This window comes from Diachasmimorpha longicaudata, chromosome 16 (genome assembly GCF_034640455.1).
Source record: "Diachasmimorpha longicaudata isolate KC_UGA_2023 chromosome 16, iyDiaLong2, whole genome shotgun sequence".
In the NCBI taxonomy this organism is placed as follows: Eukaryota; Metazoa; Arthropoda; class Insecta; order Hymenoptera; family Braconidae; genus Diachasmimorpha; species Diachasmimorpha longicaudata.
The window spans coordinates 5,883,033-5,898,572 of NC_087240.1; the positions used below are offsets into that span (position 1 = coordinate 5,883,033).

The window sequence follows — 15,540 nt, forward strand, 5'->3', positions numbered from 1 at the left end:
TCTTTTTCGGAGCACATTCCGATTAAAACATCGATCTGCCGTCGTGGATTGAGTTTTGATGCTTGACCTCACGTTTACATCGGAATCTACCGTGAAGGGGGGAGGGCTTCCTGGTCACCCCAAGACACGATTACACGCTCGTCAAACATAATGACAGTATAATGATCCTGTGGTTTACAAGGTGTATGTCTATACGTATATCTATGCAATGAGTGACGACCGGCCGTCGGTTTTTTTTTATGACTGATGGTCATCGCACGGACACTAGGCGACGATAGGGGAGATGGCCAGCAAAAGAAAAAAATAATTGTTGAGTGTTTCTTTCCAGTAATCCTGATTAATTGTGGGATCTACCGGTTGGAGTTTTGGCGCATGGCCCCGAGCTTGTGGTTGCACGCGCCAAAATTCATTTCGTATAAAAAAAAAACGATTCATTGAATTTGAAATACCTTTTGTGGACATTTTTCAAAGACTAAGACACGTTTGAAGAGACGATACATAAATATACCATCTTTGAGAACTTGGAATCCTCCATATGCAAATTAGCGATCTATCGATAGCATATATCAACAGCCGATAATTCTTGCATAATTAATTTGACATTCTGCGATACTTGATATTTCTCTTCCGACAACATAAATACATAATAACAGAGAAATCAAAATTTATTTCACGTATTCAAGAATTGAAATTTTTGTAAATGAATGAATGATTATCAAGTTAAAACAAAGAAATTCCTCATCACAAATTCTAAATGTTAAATCAGACAATTTTTTGGTGAAGATGACGTCACTCTGGTTAATTATTCACCGCACGAAACTCGGTAAATTCAACATTGGAAATATGCATTCCCACAGTCGGCTGATTTACGACGCTCACCGTAGCGATTGTGAATGTCTATTCAAGGGTGATAAAAAAAAATATTCTAGGAAATTAACCAGACACACGGGAAATTATTAAGCAGGTCAGATGATTTAGGTACAATTCACGATTTTTTTGGATTTATATGAGAACAAGTTTTGGGGAGTTAAAGAATTAATTGGTTTCCATTCGTTAACTACTCCGACAACCTCGAAGCTAAAATACATTTAATTTAGTTGCAAGAAGTAAAAAATTATTAATTGACAGGTGGGAATTATCTGTGATATATTCATCACTTGATGAAATTCAATTTTAACTCAAGAATAGTTAATAGCCGTTTACATATTGGCGAGAAGCCATTTGAAATTACTTGAAATCAGCAATTATTACGTCATGATATTCGACAACGAATAAGCCCTCGCCTATTGGTGTTCCGCTACCATCGGGGGATCGAATTAATTCCTTGGCTGGAACTTGTGATAGCCCTCAGTAAAGGTATGAGCCCAAAAAACGGTCAGGACAATAGGAAACGAGTAGGGGTCATGCATGGGCGTTGCCCACCACCTATCCCATTTCGGGAGCCACCGAGGTGACCACCTTCTGTCCAATTGCTACCCCCGTGACCGGGCTACCCCCATTTTTAAATCCTACCTCTTCCCTCGCCCGCGGTGTGGAGCAGTTCGTTACGCGCGCATTCGATTAAAGGTACCGGTGGCCGAACGCGTCAGTCTCCAAAAATTCCCTTTCCTTTTTTTAATTCCTCATTCGAGACGACGAGAAAGACTACGCAACAGATGCAGTCCGGTCATCGATTACGGCATCGATTGGTAAATTTTATGTGACGTTATCGTGAAAAACCCCGTCAATGCCAGTTGAGTCGCACTAATCTTTGACATACACTACTGTTAAATCGAAGTACTCAGTCTTATACTCAGTAAAATTGTTATAAATACACGCCAATTGATTCTCCTTCCTCTCTAAAATTCCATTGGAACGCCCCTGAGACTAAACCAGAACCAAAACATGATATCCCAACCCATATGTAAATTTCCAGTGATATGCGACTCCATCAATTGCCTATTCCGCGCTCCTTATCCCGCACCCAACGAACAGGTTTGCATTCTCAGTGCGAAGTCACATGTTACGGATAACAACACACCCCGTAATAACTTTCAATTTTTATTAATTTATTATCACAAGCCTCACCGAAAAAAAAGGTTTGTTTGGCCTTCCTTTTTTCCACTTGTGAATAGCTCTGAAAGCAGATTCTCCACACCCTGTATTTATATACCCGACGATGTGCGTTTAACATCCGACTCGAGAGGGGCCACTCCAGCGGGATATGGTGGTCCATATTCATGTGGTCTCTCCGGTGCAGGTGTCAACGCGTTTTCATGTATGTCGCCCCCTGCCCCCCCGCCCTGGTCTTTTCACACCACCGTTTCCTTTGGCACAGGACAACTGAGACACCAATACAGCACGTGCCACTGGTTAGTTCTTTCGAACTGGCCTCAAATCGTTTTTTTATTTCTTCTAATAATTATTGAATTAATTTTTTTATTATTAATGCCCTAGAAATTGAGCAAGTTTTCACGAACCGACGGGCTATAGCCCTTCCTTGTAATTCATCGGGTTTTTTCGGGTTTAAATTGTCAATGTTCCCCATTGGCGATCAACCCAAATCCCTTAATCAACTCCCGTCCGACCCACTGACACATTTGTATGACAAGAATCCACTTGGAAATGTCAAAGAGCCGAGGTAAAATGAGATAACGAATGTTGGACTCACCACACGCCATAATTCACCGACGACTTGAACCTCAGTTTTCACTCTCCAACCCCTAATCTGGCATCATAACGGGCCAGACCCGGTATCCTCAGAATACGATGTACGAGACATTCGAGTGTTGTCCATCGTCTGTAACATTAATCACACAAGTTCTCACATGAAGATTTTCACAACTGGTCATCATTCATCGCTGAAACATCTCTTATGGTGAATACTTTTTGGTGAACCTCAATTTTTCATTCCCCATCTCTCGTTACAATTTAGATCGTTACGATTTGCCTTTTTATTTTCTGAATGCAAACCAATTTCAAGTGACAATAAAATACCGTTGATTTTTTTACATTGATAGAGGAGATTTGTAGGAAGGGATTTTGATCAACCGTTTGGTGAGATTTTATTCATCGATGAGATGCCAAAAAATTAGTTCCCATAATATATTCAAGGGATGAGAATCAATCACATTGGGTTTCTCTCTTTATAATGTATTCCTTTTTGATATTATACGTGTATCGAGAGCATCAGTGATGAAGGATCCATAGGTTTTACTACCTGCTGTAGGTACATTTTTTCTCGATAACATAAGAGACATAGAATTTGTAATCCCGTAAGCCTCGTCGCACTTGGGCAAATGCCAATCGGACGAGATGGTTTTAGGGGTTAAAAAGAGAAAAATATAATGGTGATAGGGTGAGGGCCAACGGTTTTGCATTGATTTCCAGGTCATGGGCATAACATTACCTTAGAAATCAGTCGTGGTGGCCTATAAATCGGTACGTTAGGCATTTGAAAAAAAAAAAGTGGAGAAAGGGGAGACAGCGGTGGAGTGATGTAGAGAGTAGAAAAATAGAACGAGGGAAGGGAAGAGACGTAAGAATTATAATTTTAAAGGGATGCCACCTAGAATCTATAGTGTACATAGTGTGGCATTGGATCATTGAAAGGAACCTCGCAAAAGGGGAGAAATTAAAATGTAAAAGGGATGATGTGCGTGGAAAAACCTTATGCCGATCTCCGTTCACTCGTATTCCTCTCCTTCTTCTTTCTGTATAGATTTTTTTTTTTTCACACAAAGGACGGATTTTACTAGGAAATTAAAATTAACAGGGATGGAGAGAGAGAGAGAAAGAGAGATGTAAACGGCGAAATTGTGCGAATCGAGGGTCGAAGGGGTGCGACAGAGTATCCCTGTGCAAACGAAGCGGAAGCACACGGAGCGCTTCCCACAGATATTTTTTTTTATTCATACCTGTGTGGGGAGTTCTATTAATGGTGATCAATAAATATTCCGGGAATTTTTAGAAAGACGAAAATAATGAGAGTCGTTGTTCTCGAGTTTCAATAACAATGCAAATGCCATTATCTTCGTTACGGGAGGACATGAAGGAGATGTGAATGTGAAAAAAAAAATTATTCTGCAAATTTTAGGGGGATTTTTTTCCTTTTATTAGAAAATTCATATCAGTTTTTAAGGTTGTTGCTGTGGAAAATATTTACTCAACAGTTTTCGTCTAAATTTCTGATGGGGCATAAAAATTTCCAAACAAAATGAAGCAAAAAAATGAGCAATAGACTCTATCAAGACTCATAATCAGACAATACTCGTCAACATTTTGCCCTAATGAAACACTCAACAAAGAATCTGTGATAAAGTATTGAAGTACAACTGGATGATCTAAATCCTTCTGTGCCAGATGATACTCACTGATATTCTCGGTGCAGGAAGCCAGCGAGATGAAAAGGATGAACGGGAAGGGTAACGTGGTATTTCCTAGTGGATACAGGTGATCATTGCCAACCGTGAGAACATTCCCACACACATTGAAGCTAACCAGCATCCCCAATAGTCACCCCTTCTCATCCTTTTTTCCCGTATCATAGTCTCACTCATCTACCACCTCAGTTGTGTTTTCCCTAACCCCTCGGCACTCATCTCTGCCACTGCAAACAAGGTGCTATAGTGTACCGAGGGCTTTAGAGACCCCCCCGGCTAAATAGCTCAACCCCCTAACTTTTGCGGAACACTGTCTTATAATGGGAAACGGTTGGAAGCATATTTCTTCCCAGTTGGTGAAATTTTTTCGTCAACCGAGGGAATCACCTCTGACAACGGAAATGGATAAAACTCAGCTGAAGGCTCATCCTCAATTCATTTTCAGAATGAGATTTTCTGAGAATGATTGGCCTTCGCAATTACTATTGAAAATTACTAATGGAATTTTCAAAATCAATCGGTTGAATGTCCTCGTGACGCTCACTCCACCCGGATGTAAAAATATTTTCACTGTTTCTTCACTTTCTCCGAGTTCTCTGAGTGAATCAGATGTTCTGACTAATCGGCCAATTGGAGAATCGCACATAATACCTCATCCCGGTGTGGGACACCAGTTGATGCGGAAGTCGATCCGCAGATTGACTCGTCACCGGTCTCTGCTCCCTCGCCGCGAGTGCGCATTCAAGCCCATTGACTCACGCGGTGACCCGTGGAGATTGATGTCCGGTTCTCATCTGGACCTCTGACGTTGTAGAAACAGGTACTGGCTTCGGTTAGGTGCATATTGTGGACAGAGTCCTACCGGCCTAGCGCCACCCTATTATAATGTAGTTTCACGGTTAACGAATCTGAATGTAGTGGAAGGTGAATATTGAATGAAAAAGACGAGTCGAGCAGAATGCGGAGATAAAAGATGTGCAAAATCATTAGCATATGAAGGATTGACTTTCAATTCAATTTTGTCAATTCCAAATTCCCCACTGTACAACAAACTACAACAACAAAAATTTCAAGTAAAGAATCTCCGAAAAGACCAAAGAAATCAGCACCTATGCAAATAAAGGTAAACGGTATCCAAAGTAAACGTACACCTCTGGGAAAATTTTCCAACGATTCAGGAAATCCCGGTGTCCAGACAGGTGATCCCAGTCGAGCTTCCGTCTCCACACACCACTAAGCAGCTTGTGTCCCGTCTCGGTAGAAAGTTCTGCAATGTCTCTCGTGGGAGACTCCAACCAACACTTCAAAACTTTGAAAAACCACTCCAACCATATGTTCAACCCCACCAAACAGCCACTACCTATCTTCCAAACCCATCATGCAGATTCCCTTTTTTCCACCACTAATCCCCGGAAGTAATAACAATAATCACGATTATTATTACCAATCTAGATTGCAATCGTGTTAGGGCTCTGAATCGTGGAGAGTGAATCAGATATTGTATAAAAACGAGAATGACGAAATGAGTTGTCCAACTGAGGTTGTTGGGGTCAACCCGTGGGATCCATGGGTCATTGGAGTCGGATAACCTGCCGTTGAACCGGAAGACAAAACTAGTAATGAATTCATCAAGATCGCTCACAACTTGAGAACAGGAAATCCTTAAATTCATTCAGGATTCGTTGTTTCCAGACATTCAGAGGATCGTTAGCACGCGCTAGACAATTTGCTTGATATTCTAAACCTGTTGACTGACGTTATGAAAACGTAACAAGGGCTATCGATGACAACTTGGGATCGTTCCTGTATCAAGACCTGATGCAGGTATAGAATAAAGTTGTTTCCCCAAGTTTTTGGTAAGATCCTTCAACCGTCAACTAAGGTCTCTCGGGTTCATGAACATTGACCGTTCATCGCGTGGACATCTAGTCAAGCTGGATTCCCCAAAACTATCGCAAATGAATGAGATATTCTTTAGAAAAACTTGTTGTCAATCAAGACACACTTCAAGTGGAGCTACTCAGAGCGTTAGAATTCACCACCAGTTTTATTACTTCCTGGATTGAAAACTCGATGATCCGGTTGGGTCATGTGTCAACGGATTATAAGGTGAAGAGTGCAACTAATGGTGATCTTGACCCCTTTGTGATAGCCAGAGAGACACGAGCGTGTAATACCAAGGGTTTACCACTCTCGCCTTCTGTACAAACAGACCATAAAAGCATATATGTGACTGCAAATATCGTGTAAACTGCTTTACAATCTACTCGTAGTTTACGATAGGAGGTTGTAATTCACGCTGATGAGTTGTTAACACATTCTCCCTATAAATGAATATTGAAAAAAAATTCTTTGGAAAAATGAAATATTCACACACACACAGACACAGACACATACACGGGATATTGATTCAATCATATCGTTGAGAATAATTTAAACGTTTTGGGGGGATCTGTGTGCCGGAATTATTGGCGAAGAAATGCATAAATCAGTTCAGAATATCGGGGGAAACACGTGGAATAGTTGAAAGAGGGAAAAAAGGGGTTCGCCGAATAGGCAAGTATCCATTATTGGTCTATCTCCCTCTCTGTCTCTCTCACGCCCCTCGTTCTGTTCTGTTCATCGACGTGCATTCAAGTTAAATTCATCCACCACCCCAAAATCTTCATAGGGCCAAAGTACTTAGACTAATCTTGCAATCAATCTTGGGTTTCGCCCGGTCAGAAGCCACAGCTGCCTGGTGAGGAGCGATTACGTCACGCCAAAGAGATCAGTATAGCACTTCTGTAGCAAGAATCATCCCATTCGATGTGGTGAACAGCATTCTCTGACTCCTAGTCATCAACCAATGGATATTTCCCACCACTCAGTTGGCCAACTTCTTGTCTAGATCTATTGGAGGGAATTTTCTACCCCCTTCGGGGGAACGATGAACAGCTGCCTCATCTCCCTCGACTTATCGAACAGGAGAACTTCAAACCTCAAGGCAATGACTACCACAAACAGCTTGTTTACCTTTTTCATTCATTGTTTATCGACTGAATGGATGGCTTTCTTTGGTGGAGGCCCTTCTTCTATTGGAGATGTGATTAAGGCAACGAAATTAGGCTATCATATCAATGGAGCCTTTGTTTGTTTTCTTTTCACAGCGACCGCAGAATTGTCAAGTTTTTTTCTGCAGTTGGGAATTCATAAATGAAGATAAATGCCTTTTTGTTTGATTAGAATGAGAAGAAGGGACTTCCAAGTTGAACTTGCAATTCTCGAAACAGAATTTGAGTTCTTTTTTCTATGAACCTTATTGAACATAAATGTTCCAAGTTTCTCGCAGAACGCTCAAGAGAGATTACCGAAAATTATCTTGAACACGCCAAATAGTTATCGAGAGTGACAGGTACAATAATAAGAGCCCAGGGGATTCGTCTGAAATAACAGTGGTCTGTCCATCACCCAAGGAAAATGACGTGTAGCACCGCTGAGATATGATGAAGAATTATCTTGAAGTACACTAATAGATGCGATGCGTTTCTTCGGGGATTTTCACGGTCTATAGTGACACAACGGTGTGCTTTAGAGAAATGAACCTGTTGCGGAGGTTTATGAGCGACATTAACATACTTTGTTGGTGCAGAGTACATGAGGGACGGACGTGTTATTCGCGTGAACAAGAGTCAATGCTCTTCTGTGAGGAAAAAATGGACAGGAAAAAAAAGGAATGGGTGGCTCACTTGTTGCATGGAGCAATCGCAGAGCAATTGGATTCAGGTGCTTAACAGAATATTGTCTTGAAGACCACGAGAAAACTCGGAGGAAAAATTGATAAGAAACATTCTGAGGCTAGGACGAAAAGAGAAGTGCAAGTCATGGCCAGGAAAAAATTTATTTTAAAGAAATTCATATCTACCACAATCCCACTACTTTTAAATTCATCAAAAGTATTCTCGCACAAATGGTCTCATGAAAAAATGAAATGATTACGAAGAGTTGAATATGTCTGATAATTCCAAGAGAAAAATTTCCATCACGTTTTCCCGGACCGCAGCTGCATCACTCAGAGTTCATGAAAAAAATATTGTTAAGGGCGTTCCAAGCTGTGAAAATAATTACAGCTCGAAAGACAGAGACTCCATCGAGAGAGGAGAATGTAAAAGAAAAAAAACGGTTCCCAGGATTTCGAATGGCTTCGTATGTCTCCTATAAAGGGAAGATTGTGTCGGGGGGAGGATTGTGGATGAAGCCCGAGAGAGCGCGATGTTCTCTATCGAGTTAGAGGGAAACGGCATTTTATAAGGGGGTGCAGGGGGGGGGGGGGAGCAAAGATACCTCTGCATCTGCCCTTCGTTGTAATGATATCTGAGAGAAGAAAAAAAAAGAGATGAGGCCGGGAATGGGTACGCGCGGGGGGAGAGAGCGTATTGAAGGCGACACTCGGCCATCAATTTGGCTCGTAAATGGAATTTCACCCTGCAAACTACCCTGAGGATGTATCTTAGACGTTTTTTCAGCGAGTGTGTGTTTTATTCTCGAGAATCGATTTCTAGCGTTACTTTTACTGACTTCTGAACACACAACTCTGGGTCTCCATACGAAATAAATTTTATCATCTGGTGGATAGAAAAAAAATGACCAAAAAAGATATAAAATGACTGCTGGTTCTCATTCATCATCACATTCATTTAGTCGAGTATTTTCTTTTTTTGCCGATCGTTAAGGGAGCGCCTATTGTTTCTTGTCGCGTGGTCTGAGATTATTTAAATTGGAATTCGCCCAAGCGGTAGATGGGATTGAATCACTTGGATTTATTAATGGTGAAGTATTTTATTACTTTGAGGATTTTTTTTAAACTTAAAAGAGGGGAAGATTTTATCTTGCTAGAGACGATATTGTTGAGGTTAATGGGAAGAGCGAGTTTTCCTGAAATTAAAATCTTTTACTTCGTTAGGTGATGTATTCTGTTACCTCAAAGATTTTCATACACAAAGACGAGCTGAGCGAAATTAAGGAGTAATATTGTAAAATCATTTTTTAATGTTGTTCAATTTTTTCTCGGGGGGTTTAACTTTACTTGAGAACAATATGAAGTTCAAGTCGTGATTTACGAAAGAAATACAATTGAGTTCTCTTCACGCCTTTGCCCCCATGATTTTTCATTTTCCGCAACGAAGGAAATTCCTTCTCAATGATTTATTTTGCGTGAAAAATCTAAAGAGAGGTGCGATCCTTTCGAATGATTGGTATATCGATAGGGTAAAGTCCGAGGGAAAAATGGATGATGAATTTCCGCCGAATTCCAGAAATTTTCGAAAGTCGGAGAGACAAATGAGAAATAAATGAGAAATAGGAGCTGGTTAAGAAATTCGATCCACTCCAGGGAGTCCCTGTTGAGCAGCAGAGAAAAATAGGGTGATTTTAGCCGGAAGATCTTTCTGACAAGCGGAGTACAGTGCACCCTGCAATTATATCCCCTCCACGCCTCAATACGACAGACCGACAGTTTTCAGTTGTTTTTTGTTTCTAGTGATGGAAATGGAGAAGAGTCGAAAGAGATCAATGAGTTGTAAACGTTAGGGGCAATTATATTAGACACACATGCGTAAATGTCAGATGGATGGGTACTATCTGGTCATTGTCTTGTCTTTTATTCTGAAAAATCCGTGGGATTGGCAGTTAAATGAAGAATAAACGTCGACTAAACAAGCTGAGGCTCAGCTTTCAAAGATATTTTCTATGATCTCCGCTATCTCTGAGGGCTTTTTTTCACCGTTGACATATGATACTTGGCCTTGAAGCAACGGTAAAGGTATTCCACAAAGGAACAAATTTACTTTGATTATTCCTAGGGTCGGATCGAAAGAAATTTTATCATAAAAATATCTCCCAAGTCTAATTTTTCCATCAAAACTGGACCTAAAAATTGGTTCAGCGTCAATCCTCCAAAATAATAATAATTCTAAATGATTCATGAGAGGGAAAAAATGAAAAAAATATGATAAATCAACTCAGAAAAAAAATTGGCATAACCTCAAAGAACGATCATATTTCACATGATCCCAGGACAATTGCCAAGGAAAAGCAGAAAGCGTCGACTGGTCATTTTCCTCGCCTGCGAAGACTCAGACTCACGCGCCAAAAAAAAAATATGGAGAAAACTTTTTTTCTCCAATACCCCGATGTATTTTGGTCTCATTTTACTAAAAGCCGATCGTATTTCATTCACATTTCTCACTCATCTCTCTCACAATAAACTTCACTGCTCATTCGAATTTTTTTCCTTCAATATCTGGAGCTCAGTCCCCTCTGTTGCATTACCGTAAGGTATTACCGGATTGTAACCTGACTTCTCGCGATCGAACAGGGGTGATTTTTTTATCAAACTCTCATGAAGTGTAAAAGCAATAGAATGTGCATTGAGACGCGGTCATTTGTCCACAATTTGACCGAAAATAGAGCAAAGCCCGATATTTACGCTATTTTTTCTCCGCCATTCCGCTTCCATCCGGACAGTTTCACCCCAGTGCTGTTCTTTTTCCCCTAATTTTTTATGGAGATACTCAGATGCCGCTGTCATATCGTAAGGATAGGAATAATATATCGCTCGGGGATCGTATGCCATGACCCACGACGAGGAGCGTGGAAATTCAGAATTCTGGAGCATTCGCAACGGACTCGAGTCACGCGCTGAGTTTAAGCGAATGCTATATATATTTAGTTTGTGGAAAAACTTGGTGGAGGAAAAGAGGGGGAAGGGCAAAAAGTTAATCGGTGAGAGTGCAATTTTTTTGGAAATTCTAACCGTAAAAAAATCACTTTTATTCGTCGTTAAATTGGAAATTTACGTCTTTAAAAGAGGGATTATAAAATTACAATTACATAGATTCTCGGAATATAGGCGGTTTTATTTGTGGAGTATTTGTATTTTTATTCATCTTTGACATCTTTGATATTTTCTTCGGGAGTATCTGCGTGGTTTATTTTTTTGGAACTTTAGGGGGGTAATTATTGCCATTTGAAGAATGGGCCGTTGTACATCCCATGGACTTTTTACAGAGACTGTTGCGCGACAACAAATTTAACGATCCAACTGAGCCTCAAGTAACAAAATTTTGCTACGCGATAAGATAAAATTCTAACGGTCATTTTCATACGCTTCTCTACCTGAAGAAAGTAAAAAAATTCCAATAAAAGAATTTTGTCCTTTCTAACCGACACAAGGATTCATCCTTTACCTGCTGGTTAAATAAAAATAATCAGGTCAGTGTCGGTTGCAGAAAGAAGTAACCATTTGGACAGCTCGGACCCTAGTAAGAATATTCCTCTAGGTGAAGAGACGAGAGCAGAAAAAAAAGTGACAAAAATAGTTTCACGGACGATAAACGAAGAGGCGCACACGGTATCGCGAGTTGGCACATGGGGTGGCTGGGGGATGGCCTCCAAGTGGGGCTCATAGGCCCGGGGAATGGTCGAAGAGCATGAGGAGCCAGTGGCCAATGTCCTCATGACAATGGACAGTACATCGTTGGCTCCTTCCAAGGGGCAAGAAAATAATAAACGTCCGTTGAAAAAGATCGTCAGTCTCTCTTCGGTGGATTAGGGGAGGGCCCCTGGCATCACGCTAGCTTCGTAAAGATTTGAATATTAATTTTGGCTCGGGTCGAAGCTAGTGACCCCGAGTGTGGCAAAAATTTTATACGTTGAATTTACGAATCGGAGAATTTTGCACTCTTTATACTGTCCTGTAAAATAATAATTTTATATTCTTTTAATGATAAGAATTTCATTTATAATAATTCAGTCCACAAAATTGTTAATTAATTTCTGGATTTACACCGTTTCGTAAAATATACTTTTCACTGTTGCTGCCCCGACCAATCTCCGGTAATCGAAGTAGCATCCCGAACAAAGGAACAAAAAACCAGTCGATCGAACTCAAAAAAAAACCGCAAAAGACAAGACGATACTCGAAATAACAATCTCGATCGAGACCTTTTGCGCAACTCGCTCGATATTTCCAAGAATAATATGCTTTCGCAGACTCAGTGAGGGAAACGACGAGTGTAGATATCCAAGGCCAAATTTTGAGAATACTCTTGGCGATTTTGTCGGTAAAACGACAAAGCCCCGAAAACCACTGCCTCAGGGAATCGAAGTAGAAAGTAATATTCCCGCGATACTGAAATGTAGATGATTTTTTTTTAGCCAATGAACCTACACGATATACTGTTAGTCCTGGGAGTTCTGTATTATTAGTTTCCCTTTGGTGAATTTCTCTCCCAGATTCGGCAATAATTCAATTAGCCGACGGTAGAATTTAGTGCGGTGGACACCATTATTCAAGCCATGATGTACAGCCACAAGACTTTGTCCTATTCCATACACAATTCACCCATGGGGCATAAATTAATTCCATCCTTGCCATCTTTCTCGTTGGCATAAATTAGAAAAGAACAATGGTGTCAGAAAACTTTTGGCATTTGTACAGTGCGCAATGGCCAGTTGTCGTTGTGAATTTTACGTATTTGATGAATGAAAATGTCCATGAAGGCCTCCTGGACAATTAGAAAACGTGTGGCAATGGCAAGAGATGGGGTTGCGGATATGGTGACCCAGAGGGAGGGGGATTGTATTTCAATTTTCGGTAGTAACCGTTATATTGCAACCTCTCAGAGAATTCAAACAGATAGTTTTGACCGGCGCAGGTAGACAAAAACGCAATTTAACGGTTTATCATTTAGAATAAACATTTAATCTTATTTTTGGCTGAAAATTCGTCGAACCTCCTTAAATAAATATATACTCCTTGGATCCACAATTATTCAAAGAATATCAGTTAAAATGCTTCTTGATACGAATGAAATTGAAGTGACAAGCTACAAGTTTATTTAGTACCCCCCAAAAAAAATGACGACGATCACCACGGCAATCGTAAGGTCCGAAAGGGCATCCCTTTTTTTTTGTTCTCCACCCAAAACGTGTGTGATTCCACAGCGAAAATGTGTGTATGAAAACGGGTGGTGGCCCGTGCCCCGTAGGAAGTAAAACTGGATCGGTCAAGGAAAGCCCCTGAGGGTGCCCCGGTCACTCGCGCGTCAAAACCCGACTTTATCCTCGGTGCACTAAACCCCATGACCGGGTCACCACCGGGGGTCAGTGATGTCCGACCGATGACCCGTACCCGCCCCTCGAATACAATTATAAATGCATTAAACCCACCCCTTTTACAAGATAATATTTAAATCGAGAACGGTATGATGCGGATGAGAGGCATTTAAATGATAGACCGGTTTATCACTCGATTGCTTAGGGGTTGTCCACTCGTAGCAAAATTTTATTGCATGTATTTTCTCTTATAAATCATGAAAGGGATGGAGAAAACCCTCGGTGGGTCACTCGAGAGCGAGAACTCAGGCGAGGAGACACGGGGATGGTTTTTATTTTTTTTTTAGTTTCTTAGGTGCAGAGAAGGGAGTAGAATTCATATAATATACGAGGAGAGGGACACGACCTATGAAATTGGACAATGAGAAATTAGATACATGTTGGCTGGTTTAGCCCGGGCAACTTTTAGTACGTGTAAACCACGGATACCCAAGTCGTAGCTCTTTCCCGTGTGTATATTTTGACTTTTTTTTATTAGCTGTTGGAATAAATATTCACTCTGGCTTTAAAAATTAAAATAAAGAGAGTCCTTCGGTTAATGGAGCCCTAATTCAAATATTATTGAAAAGCACACGAAATTAAAAAGAAATGTCATATGAAAAATTGAGTTTCCTTTGAAGATTTATGTCTAAATTGCCCTTGGCTCTCAAAATAACCAAACTTTTTGGGTGCATTTTACTGAATATTTTTTTCTGCTTAAAATCATGCTCAATTGGACTGGAAAGTAACGTCAAAATCGGGATTAACAATGGGTTTTATTAAGAACCTGCGTGTTCAGAACCTGACACGAGATGTCAGGTGATATACGTTGAATAATGAAGGGTTGGAGGGATCCATAAATATGAATAAATTAATTTTAAAATTAGAGAAGTCAATATCCCCTGAAAAATGTTCTCAATGTGACATCTGGCAAGCTCTGAATTTCATAACCAAAATTATGTTTAAATGTAAAGAAATATGTCTCATAATTTGTATTTAATTAAACAACGGACTTGAATGATGGATTAAAATAGTCTTCGTCTTATTTGCAACGTCAATATGTTGAAGCTCTACAAGAAGTAAATCCCCAAATCGCGAAGAAAAATTAGCATTCGATTCTCCTCTCTGATGACGAATTTTAAAAGGAAATGAAGCTGTATAAATTAGGAAAAATAATTCTTATTTTACGTAGACTCTCTCAAGTCCCTTTGAAATTCAAATTGGAGCCGTATAATATGACCGTGATTTTCTTTTTTAACTTCTCCATTCGTTCGTTACACGTTAATTCAGTTCAGTTGCCTGGAAGACGTTCCAAAGGCCACTTCTCATTTCATATTTTTCCCTTTATCCATCCTTCGCCTTCTCTTGCTATCGTTTCCCCAGTGATTTTTTTTTCTACCATCCTCCTTTTTTTGGGCTTGCCGATTGGACAATCGTGTCCGACGGTTCATAGAAAGAGTGAATCGAGAGGCACTTGGTGGCCCGGTTGACCGAGTTTGAGAAGGGTCGATTCTCTTCCTCGTTGTCCCTCGTCTTCATAACCATTGCCATTTACCGTACTTCCGATATTTCGGTTGTAGGTATTTCTGACACTGTTCCAGTTTTAGCAAACCAGGAGTTTCATTATGTTTTCAATAATCGAGGGAGGGGAGCAAAGGCTAACGGTTTGTTTGACCTTAGAATACCAACGAGTATTCATGTGGTTTTGATGGTTCAACAGAGACTGGGAAACACGTGGAAACTGGTGCATTAAACTGGTGGGTAGGAACTACACGTTTTCGAATAGTTTACATTGTGCAAACTCATGAAAATTGGATTGCTGGTATTGCTCGGTGAAGGAGTAGTGCCTTCAATGAGGAATTAACACTAGACTGTTGAATATTTTTCATCCAAATTTTTCTACTCAAATTTGCACGAATTTTATCTTCAAAAATTCATACTTTTCAGGGACAAATATTGAATAAAAATGTAACATAACTGAGAAATCAAGAAAATTCAGAGGAATCCCACCTTTAATGGCCGATTTTTCGGAATGTTTAATAAA

The 15,540-nt window shown here is 40.3% G+C and overlaps 1 protein-coding gene across 4 annotated transcripts in view; it reads right to left on the minus strand.

Annotated features, from left to right (window-relative positions):
* The window catches only part of LOC135170233 (uncharacterized protein), a 96,496-nt gene that overhangs the window by 72,658 nt on the left and 8,298 nt on the right, over positions 1–15,540 (minus strand). For all 4 annotated transcript variants that reach the window (XM_064135862.1, XM_064135867.1, XM_064135863.1 and 1 more), the window contains one exon: positions 2,651–2,779. In XM_064135862.1, the coding sequence (XP_063991932.1) occupies position 2,779 (1 nt within the window). In that variant the 3' untranslated portion in view covers positions 2,651–2,778. The remainder of the gene's footprint in view (positions 1–2,650; positions 2,780–15,540) is intronic.